This window comes from Taeniopygia guttata, chromosome 8 (assembly GCF_048771995.1).
Source record: "Taeniopygia guttata chromosome 8, bTaeGut7.mat, whole genome shotgun sequence".
In the NCBI taxonomy this organism is placed as follows: Eukaryota; Metazoa; Chordata; class Aves; order Passeriformes; family Estrildidae; genus Taeniopygia; species Taeniopygia guttata.
This window is the reverse complement of record NC_133033.1, coordinates 31,612,923-31,632,006: the sequence shown is the minus strand read 5'-3', so window position 1 is coordinate 31,632,006 and position 19,084 is coordinate 31,612,923. Positions and strand designations below refer to the sequence as shown.

General features: G+C 52.5%; 1 protein-coding gene across 5 annotated transcripts in view; it reads right to left on the bottom strand.

Moving 5' to 3' along the window:
• ASTN1 (astrotactin 1) overlaps positions 1-19,084 on the bottom strand; it is a 62,155-nt gene that overhangs the window by 20,909 nt on the left and 22,162 nt on the right. For 4 of the 5 annotated variants that reach the window (XR_003961741.4, XM_030279555.4, XM_030279556.4 and 1 more), the window contains exons 3-14: positions 15,789-16,182; positions 14,299-14,445; positions 13,746-13,865; positions 12,579-12,728; positions 11,631-11,798; positions 10,952-11,036; positions 3,199-3,273; positions 2,588-2,725; positions 2,133-2,283; positions 1,249-1,415; positions 882-1,076; positions 478-605 (exon numbers count right to left, since the gene is read on the bottom strand). Coding sequence is in view for 4 of the 5 variants with exons in the window: in XM_030279555.4 (XP_030135415.4) it covers positions 478-605; positions 882-1,076; positions 1,249-1,415; positions 2,133-2,283; positions 2,588-2,725; positions 3,199-3,273; positions 10,952-11,036; positions 11,631-11,798; positions 12,579-12,728; positions 13,746-13,865; positions 14,299-14,445; positions 15,789-16,182 (1,918 nt within the window). In the remaining variant the exon portion in view is untranslated. The remainder of the gene's footprint in view (positions 1-477; positions 606-881; positions 1,077-1,248; positions 1,416-2,132; positions 2,284-2,587; positions 2,726-3,198; positions 3,274-10,951; positions 11,037-11,630; positions 11,799-12,578; positions 12,729-13,745; positions 13,866-14,298; positions 14,446-15,788; positions 16,183-19,084) is intronic. The other variant, XM_004175440.6, reaches the window with a different exon arrangement.

Below are 19,084 nucleotides of genomic sequence, written 5' to 3'. Positions count from 1 at the left end.
CTTGGAAAAAAGGCAAATCCTTGAAGGCTGTCTAGGAACCCACAATAACCTATTACTCATGGCCCATGATGCTCTGGCACAGCAAACCAAAACATTTTGGTTTGGTGGTGCTGGATTTTAAATGCTTCACTGTATCAGCAAAGAAATCAAAGGTAGTTGGAAAACCATTTTTACCTTCAAAAAAAAAAAAAAATCCTTTTGCAAATGCCCCAAATATTTGATGGATTCTTGAGCTTTTACACTCCACAATTAATTTACAGCCTTTGCATTTCCTTCATTTTTAATGTCTTCCTCTTACTGGAAAAAGGAACCAGCCCTCAGCTGCTGGTTCCTTTATGTGCACTGAGCACAGGGTGCTAAAGCCAGACTAGATCTATCCCATGGCAGATATATCCTGTGGGAGGTTAAGCTGCTGAAGCTGGACATGCTGGCAGCTGCCTCACTGGGAGGGACATGGATCCAGCTGGATTCACTCACCAGTGAGGAACTCAGGGTCGGGCGTGGGGTCAGAGAGCTCCTCTTGGCACTGGTTCTCCAAGGGGACCGTGGCCACCACCAGCCCATCCGGCAGCTGCTGCTCCAGGCCCCGGGCAAAGTTGTTCTGCCTGAAGTTAATTGCAGAGAGAAGAGCGAGGCTGGAGGACAGCAGGAATGACTGCCAGCAAGTGACCCATCCCAAATAAAACACCTGGCACTTCTCCTTTCCTTCAGGAGCAGATTAAAAAGATGTCTACTCTTGATGGAAAGCGTCAGACCTGCCCTCCCCACCAGACATGGATGGACCAGGCAGTCTGCTACACTCCAGCCCCAGGCTTCTTCTTCTTGGAGAGGATGGTGAGGTCTGACCCTGCTGGGGTCTCCTCCTCACGTCTGCAACTCACCTGAAGGTCCCTTTGAGCACCTGCCCCGGTGCCACCTCCTTGGAGTGGTTGTTGTAGCCGTAGAAGAGCTCCCCGAAGAGCGTCTGGTTCATGGGCAGCTCGCGGGGCTCGCCGCAGTCCCCCGCCTCCGGGCACGACTCCGAGATCAGCTGGCACGACCGCCCGTCCGCGCCCAGCTTGTAGTCCTCGATGCACCTGGGAAGCCAGCACGGGGTCCCCTGTCAGCTGCAGCCCCCCCAGCACTGAGGACACACACAAGAACAGAGGAGACCCCCTCCATCCCAACCCTACAGCTCAGGGTGGCAGCAGCCATGGACAGCAGCGCTTTGGGGGTGTCCCCGTGGCCAGGGAGGTGATGGTCACTCACCCACAGAACATGAGGATGTTGTAGAGCAGGGGGTCTTCGGGCAGGGGGACCATCTGCTGCAGGCACAGCTGCTCACAGCCCCCGTTGAAGCCATCAGAGCAGTCCACGCCGACGTGACGGTCGTAGCAGCCCGTGCCATCCTTCATGGGGCTCAGTCCTGTCGGGCACTGGCAGGGTGAGGGGAGCAGGAGGTGAGAACCCATGGGAAGGGATCTGTCTCTGGGGCTGAGGCGGAGGGCAGGGCTCCAGCATTGCTCTCCAACAGAAACTGCAGCCTGAGCAGCGCTCAAGGGCTGCAGGAAGGACAGCAGCACCATCCACAGCTGCAGATATTCCTCCTGCGCCAAAGCCCCTTTGCAGCCCTCAGGAGTGTGTCCCCTGAGGTGGCAGCCCTCCAAGCCATCCCCTACCAAGGCAATGTGCTGGTATCAGCCCCACTCTCCAGCAACTCAGCTCCAGCGACTGACAAAGCCCTGCTGCCCTTTCCACACCCCCTTTCTGCCCCACACTCACAGCCTCTTCACCCCAATGCCCAGCTCTGGTGACACTGCAGCAGTGCACCCCAGCCCCACAGACCCCCTGTTTTGGGGCAGAGCAGCTGTGGTGGTGACAGAGCACACACGTGAGTGATCTGGAGCCTCCCACAGAGCCAACAAACAGATGGACTTCCTGCCTCGTGTGTGTGTGTGTGTGTGTGTGTGTGTGTGTGTGTGTGTGTGTGTGTGCACCAGCAACAGAGGAGATGCCAGCCCAAAAGCATCTTCCTGCTACAAAATCAAGCTCAGAATATCCACCCCGAAGGGACAGTAAGGGAGGAAGGATTCCCTTTGCAGCCTCCCCTTCCTTGCTCACACCAAGGGAGATCCCAGGCCCCGGGATCTCACCACGCAGCCCGTGGAGTCCAGCTTGCGGTCCGAGATGCAGCGGAAATTCTTGCTGCAGCCCCCGTTGTCCCGGGAGCAGTCACGGACGGGGCCGAAGGAGTCAAGAAGGACCTCCAGGCTGTCGAAGGAGGACGAGGTCATCAGCTCTTCCCTGCGAGGAGGAGGAAGAGGAGATGTGTCACTGCTTCCACGAGATGCTGGGGGCGCATGCGTGGCTGCTGCGTGGGCTTTTCCAGGGCTCAGGCTTTCCTCGGGCTGACACTGAACTGGATGGCAGCCAGGCTTTTAGAAGGATGCAGGAGCTACTGAGATGAGGAGGAATACTGCCAAAGGCAGGACTAAAGAGGGGCAGGTTAATGGTTGTACTAATCTCCACCTGCAAAACGTGGGATGGGGATCCCAGCTCTGTTTGCTGAAGCCCCTCCTGAGCTCCCTCACCCTGCCATGGCACCTACCTGACCTCCACTGCATCCTCCATCACTGTCATGTCAGTCTTGCACTTGGCTGAGGGGTTGATGGCCAGCTCAGCTGGTGGGATGACGAAGCTCTTGCTCAGGGGCAGCCACATGCCCTCCCCCAAGGTGTAGGTGAACCTGCCAGGGAGAGCAGCACAGGCTGGCACAGATGGAAAAGCTGACCCTGGAAGGATATCTCCACCCAAATCCAGCCCCTGAGCCTCCCTGCTCATCCTGCAAGGATGCCAGCCCAAAGTAAGGTGTGTGGGCAGGGTAAAGTGGGGTGGGTCCTGCAAATACACCCAATGATTCCCAAAAATTGCATGCAACCTATGTAATTTTAAAAAAGGGCACTTTCATTTTCCATAGAAACCCTCTTTCAGAGCCTAAAACTCACTCTCACCACAGACAGGGAGGAGGAACTGACTGCTGGGTATCCAGCATCCGCAGGCCAGCTGCAGGGTGATCTTCCCAGCCATGCTCACATGTCCCCAGGAGGTGGCACAGAACAGCTGTGCTCAGCCCTGCCAGCTGGGCTACCTGCATGCCTGCACGCCCTGAGCCGTATTTAAGCCCCAAAATGTGCTGAGCAGGTTGCCTTCACCGCTTACCGAAAAATCTTGTCAGAAGGTTGCTCACCCAGCACCAAGTCAAAGCCACGCTGGAAGATGGTGTATGGCCAAGGCCTGGAAAAGAAACCCAGGAGCATCACACCAGCATCGTGTCCCCACTGCTGCTCACAGCCCAAAATGCTTCCTCTGCTCAGCCCCCTGCTCCCATGCAGAAGGGTCCTAGGGTAGGATATAGCCTCAGATCTGAGATCTTAATTCTGGAGTCCCTACATCAGATTCTCGTCCCAGCTCCAACCTGCCAATAGGCCAGTGGTGTGTTGCATGTGTTATTTTGGGGTTGGATACACTCCAGCCATCCTCATATCCCCTCATGCTCAGTACCACCTGCCTGGCTCTGTTTTAGGGATTTGCATCACAGCTATTGAATGGCAAAAAGAAAACCAAACCGCAGCTGGACCCTTTCTCTGTGAGGCTTTTGCCAAGCAGCACATCAAGTCTGGGACCCCAGTTTCACCACCTGCCTTATTAACACCCTTCCACTGTTGCAGGAGGGGGAGCTTTGCAAAGTGGGCTGGAAGACAAGGTGGGAGCATGGAGCCAAGCAGGAGGCTGGAGAGCTGGTCCATCCCTGCTGTCGTAGATAGCACGGGGTGATGAGTGATGAGCCACTGAGATTTGGAGGCTGGTGCCTTTCAGTGGGACACCCCTGGCCATGGCACCTTTGGGACACGAACCCCCAGCAGCACAGCCCTGCTGGCAGACCACCACTTGCAGAGTGAGACAGACAAGAGACCCAGCCATGGTGGGCTTCAAATCAGGCAGCATGAACCCCACTCCCAAACCCCAAAACTCCAAATCCCCTTTGCAAGAGCTCAGAGCTGAGGAGAGGAGATTTTACATCCCATCACAGCACTGCTGCTAGAATTCAGAGTCAAGAGTGTCAGGTGCCAGTGACAAGCCTAGGGATTTTCTCTCGAGGCAATTACAGCTCTCCTGAACAAGCAATTTAATTTTGAATCTGAAGTTATTTCAGCAAGGACAAAAATAATAATAATAATACAAAAATCCTGACTGCAGGATTACAGCATTCCTTCGCTGGGATACAATGTCCGGTCAGCTGGGAGCCGAGGATTACATTCAGCCCACAATCGGATTGCCTTGAATGAGGTCAGCTTCATGCAGAAAGAGATGTGCTCCTTGTGTCTCACCAGCACCTTGAATGCTTCACCGCCCCACCTTCCAGTGCTCCTGCAGACGGGTTTTATTCTTGCTTCTGAGCAGCACGTCAGGCCGGGAACAATGGCAGAGCCTGAACAGGAGCGAGGCATTGTTCCCCTTGACTCGGGTGGAAAAGTGGTTGTGGAGAGCTGCTCTGGGCTTGCAGCAGAGCTCAGTGCTGGGGCAGGTGCTGCAGGAGCCTGGTGGCACATGTGTGAGCCCATGGATGTCAACACACCCAGGACATGTGTGGGAATCCAGAGCTTCCCTCTGGCTGCCCTGGCTGCCCTGGGACCCTGGCAGGGGTTAGGAACCCCCCTGGACAGAGCCCCCAGAGACACTGGCTGTGATCTCTGTCCATGGAAAAGAGTTCTCAATCTTACAGGATGAATTACCAGCTCTGAGTGTTTGATATAAGTAATAATTAAGTGTGGCACGGGTGCAAAAGTAAAATTTTAGGATTCTAGATTAGGGGTGCAAAGGGGACAAGATGGAGGAAATTGGGTGTGCCTTGTCCTTTTTCTCCTTCTTCATGCCCTCCATGTTTCACTGTGGTGTTGGCATTTTTCTGTTGGTTTAGGCTGGGGACACACTGTCCAACGTAGGTGACAGATATTGGCACGTTATTGTAAATCCAGCACAGGTAGTTTGTGGTATTTAATGTTTGTAACATCCCACTGAGGGCAGAGCCCCACACGCTGCCCTGCAGGACAGAGCTGCGGCAGGGCAGCAGAACATGTTAGAGATAAACAGAATAAACAGCCTTGAAACCAGCACAGACAAATTATGGCTTCTGCTTTGGCAGTGGGGCAGAAAGACAGAGACTTTCTACAATCTCAGAATCATCAATAGCACAGATTCCGACAGACATGGAGCCAGCATATTTAGACCCACCTGGGAGATTAAAACCAGCACCCAAGCCATGTTGCGTCCACCTAGGCTGAAATTTCCAAATGTGGCTAAAATTCCTCCAATCACAGAGTCCCAGAATGGCCAGGGTTGAAAGGGACTTTAAAGATTATCTCATTCTACCCCTCTTCCACTATCCCAGGTTGCTCCAAGCTCCATCCAGCCTGGCCTTGAACACTTCCAGGGATGGGGCAGCTATAGTTTCTCTGGGCAACCTGTGCCAGGGCCTCACCACCCTCATAGTGAAGAATTTCATCCTAATATCTAATCAAATCTGCCCTCTGTCAGTTTGAACCCACTACCCCTGGTCCTTGTACATGCCCTTGTAAAAAGTTATGATGGCTTTGATCCAGGGAAGAGGTTTCTGTGCTCCAGGAAGGAAGATGTGTGGCATCTCCTCAGCCTGTCACACTTTTCCCTTTCTGGGGGTCAAAAGAAGCCCCTTAAATGCAATGTTCAGCCTTCAACTACATTCCTCCATGGCAAGGGAGAGTGAGGGTTGCATGGCCTTCAGAGCTCACAAAGCAAAGTGGGAATGATCAGCAGCTCTGCAGCTGATCAGATTGGATTAAATGGGCCAGAAATGACAGCTCTCAGCTCCTTGCAAGCCTTGGCACTCAGGTAAGCATCTGAAACAACCAAATGGGGAATTACCAGGGCACCTGAGAACCAGCAAATTCCCCACACTCAGCCAGCAAGTTCTCAAGGCCAAAGTGCTGCCAGTGAATCCCCAGGACAATCTTAAGCCTCTCAGCTTTTCTAAATGGACCATTATTTGGATGCTTTGCTCCACATCTGGGCTTGAGTGGAAGCTCACAAAACACCTGCTAAGCCCCCCAAACCTGGCGCTGCTGACAATGCTTTGAACCAGCTCAACAGGGCCATGCTTAAATTGCAGCCCCGAGGGGATGAGGCCAGACTGACCTGTAGCACCAAGAACTGTGCTCCAGCTTGTCCCACTGCCTGCAAAACTCTTCCAGACAAGATGGGTGGGGAGAGGAATAAGCCCAGAGCTGGCAGGATGTGACCACCACGAGCTAACCTGGAGCAGCTGGGTTGAGGAGAGCTGGCAAGAGGCTGGAGGGGCTGCAGGAGAGGGTCTCTGCAGAAGGCACGAGAAGTTGCTGCAGGGGAGTGTGACTGAAGTGTCACTGGAGGAGAAAGTGGTTACAGCTGGAATAGGTGACTTCACATCTGGTTCCCTGACCTCCTGTGCTTTTCAGGGCTTCCAACCAGTGCACAGCACAAGGATGGCCATGCCAGGGCGAACAGACCAGAGCATCCCCACAGCACCTGCTGCACCCCAGGACCCCAAAGTGGGGACCCACGAAGGCCCAGAACCACACTGATGGCAGAAGGGCAGAGAGCAGATGTCACCCAACGCCCGTGGCAGCTCCTCCCCAACTTCACTCTGCTTTGCAACAGCTCTGCTGGGGTTTCAGCTGCTGATGCCTCTCCCCTTCCCAGCCCACCCCCCTCCCACCCTGCCATCCCTTGCAAGCAGCTCTTTATTAAAAATGCTAATGCTGGCACTTTCTCCCTGGGCTGCCCGTAAATCTAGCAGGAGAATGAGGAGGGAGGAGGAGGCGGCTGGGTGCTTTGGTGAAAGGATCTGAAAGAACCAGGAGCTTTTTTATCAGGCTGTCCTTCAGCTTGCAAGGCAGAGGCACACAGCAGGGGATGGAGAGAGGCAAGGGAAAAAAATATATAGAAAAAAGGGTACGGGGAGAAAGAGAGAAAAATAAAGACTTTAAGCAGGAAAAGTGCTGTACTTGTCACTTCAGTGTGTCCCTCGCTCTTCTGTGGGATGGGGATGGGATAAGAGGAGCAGGTGCACTGCCAGGATGGGGATATCATGTGTGGAGGAGGCAGGATGGGGAGGGGAGGGGAGCTGGGTGAGCAGGGCACAGGCTGACGCGCTAATTCGGGTCCTGTGCTGGAAAAAAACATCTGCAAGGCTGCGGGTGGGGGAGTGAGACTGGGGTGGGACAGTTCCCAACAGTCATAGCAGGATGAGAGCACCCAGCCTGACACCTTCACCATGTCACCTTAAACTGCCTTAAAACATCCCCAGGCCAGGGTGAAGCCCATTACAAATCGAAAGAGCCCATTGATAAAGACTCCTTATAAATGCAGAGCACCTCAAATCTCAGCGGGGGAGGCTGAAAAGTGCACCGTGGGGAGGAAAAAGCCACGTGCAAGATGGATGTAAGGGCTGGGATGAAAAAGTACAAATGCAGGCAGGTAACAGCTTATTAACTGAAGACAGAATGCGCTGATTTGATTTTTGGCCAAGTTATACCACAAAAAGAACTGCAGAAATTTGGTCTGATGAGCAAAGATGAAGTGTGGCTGGTAGGATTGCTAGAAACTGCATCCTGCTCAGGGAACATTAGAGTAAGATTCGAAAAGCAGCTAATTAACCATACATATCAAAGCAGGGAGACAGACTGTGAGCACACAAACAGCACCAGACAGATTTGTTTAAAACAGGCGAAAAGCAGCACACACACACCAAAAAAAAAAAAAAAGAAAAAGCAACTGATCAAATGTATCTGCTATCCATGATCAAAAATATTCAAGTTTTTGAAAAACTGAAGATTTAGGGTCCGGACATGTTGGGTAAAAGATGCAGTGTGGAGGCGTGGATCTCAGTCTGGTACCCAAAATATACACAACACAAAAAGCTTCTCACTGCCATCACCAATAAAGTACAAAGATGAGCTCGCCTTCATGAGCAAAATTAGATGCTACTGAGTGAACAGACACCGAGTCAACTTGTCATCACTGTAAATAAAAACAAACCAAGGCAAAACTATCTAAATCAAAGGGCTGAAATGAGTTTTCAGATGAAAAGGCCACCTGGGGAAAACAGAGGAGGTCATATCCAGAACACATCACTCCCAAGTTTGCCAAGGGATTTGGCAAATCCTGCTTTGTTGACCAAGCGCCAGTGTGGTTTCTCTGGGGACTGACCCGTGGCAGCAGCACATCACTCCAATATTGGAGGGTTCAGAGCATATTAGACAAACAGTGGTCAGAAATGTTTCAAGCACAGCTGATCTCACCTTGAGATGGGGGGAGAGAGCAGAAGATTTGCAGACATCTCTTTCAGGTGAGCCTGCTTGGGCTGAAACTGGGAGTGAGCTGATGGGCCCAACAAAAGACAGCACAGCAGCTCAACCTCTACTCCAAAAAACATAAATACAAGCTTACAGCTACAAGTTATTCAGTTAAACAGCCTCTGACAAGATGGTTCTCCTAGGCTAAAGAGACTTCACCAGCCATGACCTTGTGGAGGCCAAAAGTTCATGCAAAACCATCACAAACCCTTCCAGGCAGAGCTGCACTAAAAAGCACCTGGACACCAGGAACAGATAGCAGAAAAGGAAAAAAAAAATATCTCACTGAACACCAAGCTGCCTTCAGCATCACAATGCTGAGTGTGAACACGCTTTCAAGAGACCCTAAAAATAGTGGAAGCTGCAGGTAGGGATGGTGAAGGGTGGTTTCAGCTGCTACCATTTTATGAAACAAAAATCTGACAAGTTCAATGAAAAAACACAAAATTACTCCAGTTTCAAGTTTGAGAAGAATTGAGAGGCTTGAGAGAATTTTCTAGGGATGGTGACACTGCAGCATTGGAGCCTTCTCAAGAGCCCAGAGAAGGGCAGAAGCACTTTGACAACCCACCGTGGTCTAGGGCTGTGTTGCACTTTGGGGAAAAAGAGAACTGCCAGGTTTCTCTGCCCCAAACAGAAAAATACTTCGGAAATGCTGCACATAATTTGTCATAGCCAACTCTGGTAGAGAAGAAGAAACACAAGACAAGATGTACCCTGGCCAGGTATGAATCCTGTTGCAGGAGAAAAGGCAGAGAAAAGGCTCCTGTGGGAGCATCAGGCTGGAGATAGGTCTAAAAAAGCAGCCCCAAATCCCCCAGAGGAACAGGGGAGGTCCTGAGCACCTTTCAGGTGGGCATTTCTGACACCAAAGCTGGGTCAGGAGATGCAAACAGGTCCAGAGCCTTCAGGAATGCATTGATCCTTCTCATCCTTGGCTTCTCTCCTGCTAGTTACATCTATATTTTTTCCCCAATTTACCTGAAAGCAGCATCTTTTTCTCCACTTTGCCTTAAGAAAGTGAAGCAGCTAAATCAGGAAAAAAGCTGGAGAAGAGCAATGTGCATGCAAGAAAAGTGCGAAGCTGCAGACCCACACTCAGGAGCAAAGGAAAAGCAGAGGGTCAGGACGCAAACGCTTCTCCACGGTGCTTATCCATTTTTATTACTAGCCTCGATGGTCAAAGTTATGTGCCAATTTGCTTTTTTGCAAGGTGGTGCGCCCAACACACTGCTCTGATGGAGGCAGAGGCTGGCACCAAAACCATACGTGGCCATGGATGGCTGTGGGCTCTTTCCAGCCCACTGTGAAACACTCCTAAACACGACACCTCCCAAAACAGGCAAATCCCTGGCAGGGGAATAACCCCCCACACCCAGCCCATCACTCAGTGCCTCACCGAGGAGCTGGGGACATTCCTCTTGGACACTGGGGACAAACAGGACAAGGAGCTGTATTTCTGCCTGTACTTTCCCACCCCTGGCAGAGGATTGGGGACTATCACCACACCCCATAGCACGTCCCCAGCGTGGGGCCACCTGTGCCACGAGCATCACCCAGGCACAGTCGGTGCTCCACACTGCGTTTAGTTGCTAAATCACCTTTAAAATGATAAAAAACAGAGTGGGGCTGGAGATGGAGCAGCAGTGCTCTCCCCAGGGCCCCAGTTCAAAGGGACACAGCGGGGCTGCACCGGCACTGCCAGCCCCCACTGCTGCCAGCCCCCAGCGCAGTCACGCAGCAGGGGGCACGCCAAGCCCAGCCTTTGATGATTTCTCTTCCCACTGTGAAGACTAATAACTTCAGAGAGAGCATCCTGACACGTGCAGGGCCACCACCGATCCAGCTGTGCAGTGAGAAAAGGGAGAAAAAGTGGGTTTGGAGGTGCCGATGCACGTGGGACCTCTGCATTTGGGACCTCTGCATTTGGGGGCGTCTTGGCTTTCTGCACACCTCCCCCAGCTATTCCTGGGAGGCCCCAGCTGCATGTCACAGACCCACCAGTGTTGAGGGACAGATGGAGCACTCCCTTGAGGGTCACAGAGAGATGGGAACTTTTGGAATCCGCCACCAAATTGCTGCTGAAACATCAGAAAAATTTCTTTTACCACTTCCAGGTGTGTAAAAGCTTGGAGCAGACAGTGACTCCTCTGCTCCCTCAGCCACAGTATCAAAGCATTTAATTTGCCCAGTTTTCAATGGGGACCTCAGCCCTCCTCTGATGCCTCACACACGCAAAACAAAAGCCCCACAAAGCACAGGGTGCCCAAGAGAGAGCACACAAGGGCGGGAGGAACAACCTCAGTCTTCTCCAGGGGGAGTCGACTCTGAAATGTGACAATGGCTTCTTGTACATCATTCCTGATTATTTCAAAGAACAGAAATCCTTGCCTCCCGCAGCCCTGCAGAGCCCAGCCATGCTCTGACCCTACAATTCACCGAGGTGCCTCTGACTCTGCTGTCCCAGAAGGTACCACAGCTGTGGTAACAAGCTCTGGAAGCCCAGCAGCTCATGTGGGGACATTCCAAGCCTGGGCACTCACCCCTGGTTCGTTCCCCACTCGTTCCGGATGCAGAGGTGCTTGTGCACAGGGTCCTTCATATAACCTTCATAGCAGAGACATTCCCCTGTGGAGACAGGGACATCAGGGACACGGGAGAACACACGTGGGAAGGCTTTCGATGTGCTTCCCTGCCAAGTGCAGCCTGTAGCCTCACCAGGACACCCAGCAGCTCCCTGCTGCACACAAAGAAGGTGAGGAAGCACCTTCCCAGCACAGCTGGGTTGGGGAGGCAGAGGTGAGCTCACAAACCCACCCCTGTCACTGCAGGCCCCCAGACAGGTAATAATTAGCACTGACTCCATGATTGCAGAAGGCTGATCAATTGCTTTATTATATCATCCTATACTATATTATACTATAGTTATTAAGAAACCCAGTAACCCTTCCAGCCACTCCAATACAGCTTTGACCTAACTGGTCAATCCATCCAAACACCATCCTGTGTCCAATTAAGAAATCACCCTTTGGTACACAAATCTCCACGGCACATTCCACACGTGCACAACAGCAGCTGCAACAAGTGGAGATAAGAATTGTTTCTCATTCTTTTCTCTGATCTTCTCACAGGCTTTCCCCCAGGAAAATGCCTGGGAAAGCTGTGCCTGCTCTCTGTGGGCAGAGAGCTGCTGCCACACACCCCAGCCTCAGGAACACTCACCAGTCTCGGGGTCACACTGGTGCTCACAGGGGTCGAGGAGGCGCCGGGCGCAGAGGTCCAGGGCCCAGGGCCCACTGGAGTTTTGCTGGGAGAAGAGGACGACCTGTGCTGGGTTCAGCCAGTCACTGGCATCCAGCTGGCTCCCCTCCAGCAGGATGAACCGGCTTCCTGCCACCGAGACAAGGGGAGTCAGTGACAGCAACCTGCTGCTGTACCCTCCATCCCATGACGGGCCCTGCATCCCATCCATCCCGGGATGTTTGCCTGCCGTCCTGTGATGGGTCCCTCCATCCCCCGCCCATTCACTCCATCCTGAGAAAGTACCCTCTGTCCCACAACAGTCCCCTCTGTGCCACAAGGAATCCTCTGTCCTGTGCCCATCCTGTCTGCCATATGACAGCCCCTGCCCCACTCCATACCTGTCTTCTCTATCCCATGACAATTCTTTCCATCCTGCGCCTTTCCCCTCTGTCCCACAGCAGCCATCACCATCCCACACCCCTCAGACACTGAGGTCTGATCCCTCTGTCCCACCATGCCCTTCATCCTGTCATGGTTCATTTAATCCCATATGTGTTCCCCTCCAACCCGCAATAACCTCCTTGGCCCTGTGCCCATCCCTCCATCCTGCAGCAAGCCCTGTGTCCCACAACAGCCATCACCTCCTGTGTCTGTCTCTTCTGTCCTGTGCCCATCCCTCCATCCTGTACCACCCATCCCTTGCTCCCAGCACGGTACCCTCCATCTCACACCTGTCCCTTCTGTCATGGACCCATCCTCTCCATCCCCCTCTGTCCTCCCCTCATCCCCACCCTCCATCCCATGCCCATCCCCTCTGTCCCACGCTGACGCCCTCCATCCACCCCTGTCCCTCCTGTCTTGCACCCATCCTCCCTCAAAGCTCACAGGGCAGGGCAGGAAGGGTGGGTTGGACCACGGGGTGCTCACCGTCAGCGATCAGGTGCTCAGGGACATGGAGGGTGATCTTGACGACAAGGGGGCAGTTCATGTGGGAAGAGCACACCAGGCTGATGACACAGCTTGTCACACTGATGAGGGTCAGCGTGGTCTTGTTCACAGGGCTTCGGGGGGACCCCACTGCAAAGCACAGGAGCACAGGGAGCACAGTCAAACCAGACACCTGCAGCACCCAGGAAAATCTTCGGGTGCAGCCTGGGGACCTCGGGATGCAGAGACCCTGCCCAGACCCCTGGAAATTCAGCATCACTCGAATAAAATGGAATTACTTTGGACTTTGAAGAACATGAAACAGCTTTTGCCATGGGACTCTCCTGCCAAAATCTTCCTGATCCCCCAGAGCCCTGGCTCTCCCACACCCTGCACTGCAGCATGCTGAGAACTTTGCAGCAGCAGAGCTTTAAAGCAGAGCAGTGATATTAGGAAAAAAGGTAAATGCAGCATCCTGATTTTTCCCACTCCTTCTTGGCACTTCACTTGGGTTAATTTTGTCATGACAACAGGCTCATTGATGCTCTTGAAAAAGCAATAGAGAGCCCTAACTGCTCAGGGCATGCAGGTCTTTGACTTTTAATCTTTCAGATGAAGAAGCTGAGTGGAAAACAAACTGTCTGGAGACAAAGCCTGAATGAGCCTTCAGCATCAGCTGAAGGAGATGGCTCCCAGTCTCTCCACTCCCATAAAAACAAGGCATCATCCAGCAAACGAGGTTCAACGAGGAAAAACAGACACTAACTTTCCTCTTGGGAAGAGGAAACCTCCCAGAGGGACAGAGCAGGGCAGTGGAACAAGTCTCCTGCCTGGGGACCGAGGCTGTCCCCATCCCTGGTGCACGTACAGCTGGTACGAGCACGGCGCTGAGCAGCAGCACGGGAACGCACGGGCCAGCCTTTGAAGCGTGTTACTCATTAATATACACCAGTGCCTGGCAGGAGCCTCCAGCAAAACATCAGAATGTATTTCATCCTCTGCTGAGAAACTCCACCGGAGAGCAGCAGCAGCCTGCTGCGAAGCAGGGACTGGTGCCTGCCCACGGCACTGGGACTGCACTCGGGTTTCCATCTTTTTGCCAGTGCAAAGACTCCAAACCCAGAGAAGCAACGGCAAATAAGGCAAGGGGGATGGCTCCTCACCCACCTCGGCTGCGCCTCCGGCTCCGTGAGGGGTCCGTGTAGAAGGTCAGCTGGGGATCGGTGTCTGCCTCTGTCCCTGAGTCCCCCTCGGGGTTGAGAAATGCTGAGCCAGCTGCAGGGGACACTGGGTGTAGTCACGGAGGGGTTGGCGCCGTGCCACCCCAAACCTTGGCATCCTACACCACCCTTCAGGGAAAGCCTTGCACTACAGACCAGAAGCTCCATCTGCCATGTGCAGCAGGGACAGCATCTGCTCCCCCCCAGCACACACAGCCAGAACCCCCGCCACGAGTTACCTTGCAACTTTTCCCCATGGCTGTGCCAGTATCCTGTAGCATTTACTGGGGCAAACACCATCTGCATCTCTGTAACCAACCAGCCCAACATCACTTACATCCTTGCAGGCACCACATTTTCTGTTTCTCCCCACCCAAACCCTTTTTCCCTTGCTGTCTCCACGCTCTGGTCCTATTTCTCCATCGCAGGAGAGGGTGGGTGGCTGGGATGTGGGTGGGTGGAAGCCCAAGGCACCCCATCCACCCCAGGGACCGCCCTACCTCGCGCTTTGTTGTTGATGCGCTTGCGCTGGCTGCTGGAGGTGTGGGACAGCAGCGTGGCCTGCTGGTGGTTCGAGTCCACGGGGCTGGTGGCAATGATGTTGTCCTTGTACTTGTTCATCAGGGACAGCTTGGCATTGTCGCTCCCTGAGCAGGAAGAATTGAAGGCAAAATATTTCAGGGATGAAGACTTTTAAAAGGGAGGGAGGTGAGAGAAAGGTTTCCTTGGATCCATCTCCAGATCATCCTGAGGTGATCAAGGTGCTGCAGCCAATGAGCTGAGCTGCCCCCAAGGCACACTCATGAGCAGCTCAAATCCTGAAGAGGACTGGCACCTCCACCAAACCAGCCAAAAGCCGAGATTTAACACTCAGCCTCTCAGGGCATTTCTTCATATTCAGGAGAGCTTCAGGCACCACACTATGATCTTCCCAAATTATGTCTCAGTTGGGAAGGCTCTAGTTGGACAGCTCAATTAGTGATATGACCAAAGAACAGGTTTGTTATGAGCCTCAAAGAACCCCTGCTGGTGATCAGAAGGCAGTGTTAACTCTGAATCATACTGATGGCAAGTAAAAATTTGCTACTAAAAACCTCACCTGAGGAAGACACCAGAAATCTGGGGATACAGAAGGGAAGTTTGGGGGTCACAATGGGACAGCATGGAGGGAACGCCATTCTGGTTCTCTGCCAGGCTGTGGAAACCACAAAGCTGCGTTGTCCCACCCACGTCCCACTGGCTGTAAGGTCTCCCAGCAATGGATGTGCCTTCAGGGAACCACCAACACCTCACACCCAACGAAAACCCAGAGAAACAAGGAAAACGCTCCAGGGAAAACACATGCATGGAACTGTGGAGAGAAGACAAGCCAGTGTTGGGGAAGATGAAACAAGAAAGCCTTATAAATATGATTGCCTGGCAAAAGATTTAGGAAATACAGAGATTGAAATGGTAAGAAGTTTTGAGATACCAAACCTTAGTACAGCCAGGATGAAGACAATCCACCTTTCTGGTTGAACAATGCCCTTACCTACAGGTAGGTCCAAAGGTCAAATGGACTGTTGGATCTCACGCCCCAAAATGTACAGTTCATCCCACACCTGTAACCCTCCCCTGAAGCATCAGGAGTCTGTGACCCCATTGGCCTGAGTCTTGTTCCAGCCCACCTTGAAGCCCCTGACAAGGAGTCCCTGAGGAGCCAGACGCTCTCTTGGAACCTCCTCTCTCTTGGAACTTCCACCCTCTTAGAACTTCTACCCTCCCCTGGAACATCCACTTATCTCCCTCTACCCCTTGCCTCTCCCTTCCCCCACGCCCTCAGGCCTGCCACGGGTCAGGTCTGGTGACTCCAAGCAGGGCCTTTCACCCTCTCTAATAAACCAGATATTCTAAGAGCAGCCTTCAGAGATCTCTCATCTCCATCCATCCAACCCGTCCTGGAGTCCAGCATCCCACAAGCCAGAAAGGACCCGGCTCGGCCCAAGCCCACCTGGTGTGAGGTCCATGCTGGCCTTCTCGTTGCAGCCCTGCAGCGAGTCCAGCGTGCGGGTGACCTGGCTGGCGAAGTCCTCGCCGCCGTTCATGCACTCGCGCTGGAGGTGGTGCCGCAGGTCGGTGATGTCGTACTCGTAGCCGTCCAGGATGGGCGTCTCGCGGATGCTGAGCGTCCCGCTGGAGTTGTGGCCCTGCACGCGGGCGTTGCGCAGGCTCTCCCGCCCGTGGCCCCCGATCAGCACTGAGGGGATGTAGTGGATCTCGTTGGCCGCCTCGGCACTGGCGCTCTTCTGCGGCTGCGGCACCCGGCGCCGCTTGCACCACCGCCGGCGGGTGTAGAGGATCATCACCAGGCAGAGGATGGAGAGCAGCAGGGCGATCATCCCTCCCTGCGGGCACAGACACGAGCAGGGATCAGCCAGGGACTGGCATCAGCCGTCCCCTGGGCCCCAGGGATGCCCCAGGGATGCCCCAGGGTGGCCAAAGCAAAGAGAGAGAGGAGCCCAATCACCAAGAGTCTGACCAAGCACCCAGTGCTGGCCAAGGGCACCCAGCTGGAGCCTGCCTTGGGCTGGACCAGCTTTGGAGTCGCCACCGAGGCATGAAAAAGCAGCATTTAAAGCAAAGCGTGTTTTGTTTCACTCTCCTGCCTTTGAAAACAGAGATCAGCTTTATTCCAGGCAAATGCTCCTACGGGCAACTTTTTCTGACCCATTTCCAACCGGTTTCAGTGCTGTCACTCTCAATCTTGGAAGATCTTCCCAGGGTATCCGGCAGAAACTGCAGCACAGATTAAAACACATCAAGGCTTGAGACAGGCAGATGACTGAAGCGTTGTTTGGGGAACATGTCTGGGGAAAGAGGCTGAAAAAGCTCCTGTCCCACAGGAATGGACCCCAAAACTGCACCTGGCCCTGCCATCCTGCCACTGTCCCCAGGATCACCCTCCTGCAAGACATCACTGTACACAGGTAATGGGCGGTGAGATGAAAGCCCCAAACTGGCCCTTTATGCACAATCTGCCAAGAATAATAACAATAATAACAAGAAAAAGCATGTGGAGCCAGTTAAGAGCTCAGTCCATCCACACCTCTGGTCTCCCTCCTCTTTTCTATGCAACAGGTGATCTTGAGAAAATAAAATAATAGTAATAATCTGCTCCATTAGGATATAACATTAAGGGAATTATTGAATGAGAAGCAGGAGAGGCAGCTGGAAAAGGAAGTTTAATGGCCATTACAGTTTAACCCACTTTCATTTCCATAATAATGGAGCTGTGATGCACCCTCCCAGCCTCCTTCCCAACTTTCTTTAAAAACAAAAACAAAAAAGAAAAAAAAAGAAAAAAAAAAAAAAAAAGAAAGAAAGAGGAAACAAACTCAGCGAATCAGGACACCAGCAGTCCTGCAGCCAGGAAGTCAGAAAATCTTGCTGGGGCTAAAAACTGGTCCTGGGTCATAGAAACCATAGAATCCTACAATGGTTTTGATTGGTAGGGACTTTAAAGTTCACCTCATTCCAATGCCTTTGCCAAAAGCAGAGACAAGCCCTGTCCTACCTGGCCTTGAACACTTCCAGAGATGGGGACAGGGCCTCAGGGAAGAACTTCTTCCCAATATCTTACCTCTGTATCAGTCTAATTCCATCACTACATGCCTTTGTATAAAGTGCCTGGCATAGCCGTGCAGAATTTTTAGTGGCAAAGTGGGAGCCTAATTCTGTATCATGCTCCAATCCCTATGAGTTCCTGTGATCCATAAATAAGTGGGAATTATCTCCATCCCCACCAGAGGTGACCTCCTCTGTCATGGCTCTCCATCACCTGGAGAAAGTCCACCTGAAGGTGGCATGACAAGCAGGTAGGAGGAATTCCAGGGCATTCCTGGCTTTCCTTCACAAGGGAAATATGAATGCACATTAAATATATGCACATTAAATCTCCTAAACACCAGCAAGCTCTGCCATGCACCTGTGCTGGTGAGGAGAGACCAAGCTGGAGCTCAAATCTGGTGTATGCTCATTTATTTCAGGCAGTGGCTGTGAGCTCGCAAAAGAGACTTGTTATTTCATTGAAAATTAGTTTCTTCTGCCCCAGTAGTCTGAGAGCTGAAATTATCCCTGAGAAAAGCAGCCTGTGGGCTCTTGAGATTTCAAGAGGCTCTGAGAGGAGGATGAAAGCCAGAACTGAAGTCTCCCCTACCTACTGCTTATTGGAGAAGGTCAAACCACCACCTCATACTCCTGTTTTCCCTCCACAGGAGCACAGAAATCCCATTCTGTCTCATTCCCCCCAGTGCAGCATCCTTGTGATGGCTGGGAGAGGGACCCTGCACAGAAAGGGTGTGGGAGCGCTCCTGGCCCTGTCCATGGCGAGACCTTGGTCACAATGGATAAATCCCTGGCTCACACTTCTTCCCTTGGCAACCACACAGCAAAAAAAGGAAATCAGCCTTGAAAACGCCGCATGAGCCTGACTCCTGGCACAAAAGCCAGGCTCCATTTGTCAGGAAGTAAGGATGCTGTCGGAGCAGAGCTGAGAGTGATGGGGAAAAAAGGGCAGAGGAGGCCTCAATCTGCATTTGCACATTTTGGTATGACAGCAGTGAGCTGCAGACATCCTTTTCATCAGCTCGATAACAAACCTTCATCCAGGCACTTCTGCCTTGATCTTGGGACACAGCAGTGCCCAAGATGATCAAGACCACAGTGGGGCCAGCCTCTCCAGAGGTGATGCACCCTCTTAGAAGCAGCTGGGAACAGACAGTAAAATTGAGATAACGGGTGCAAGATGTTTTTGGGAGTGGCTTTGCAAACAATTTTTTTCCCTCAGACTAATCAAGCACAAATGATGGAGGAGAAACCTGGCCTGGGGCTGCAATCTGGAAGAGCAATTGAAGCTCTTATTAGGGTAGACACCGCTGAACAGCCTGTTTGCAGCCTCGGCAACACATTGTCTCCAGCTAATTATCTTCCAGTGGCACAAAAAATTGTAGGATTCTTCAAGTTTTTTTCCAACACAAAAAAAACAAAACAAAACAAAAAAAAAAAAAAACAACCAACAAACAAAAAACCAAAACCAAACACACCACAGATTTTCCCCCAGCCTACAGATTTCTCCTCTGTCTTTAAAACCTTCTCTCTGTGTAGCTGAGTGGAGTATTGCAGTGCGACCTCGACACATGAAACCATGGGGCTGCCATGCTGATAAAAGTGGTGGTGACAGTGCCTGGTGGCACTGTGACACACAGGGCAGAGGGCAGCAGGCACCCTTCACAGGGCAAAGGGCTCCTG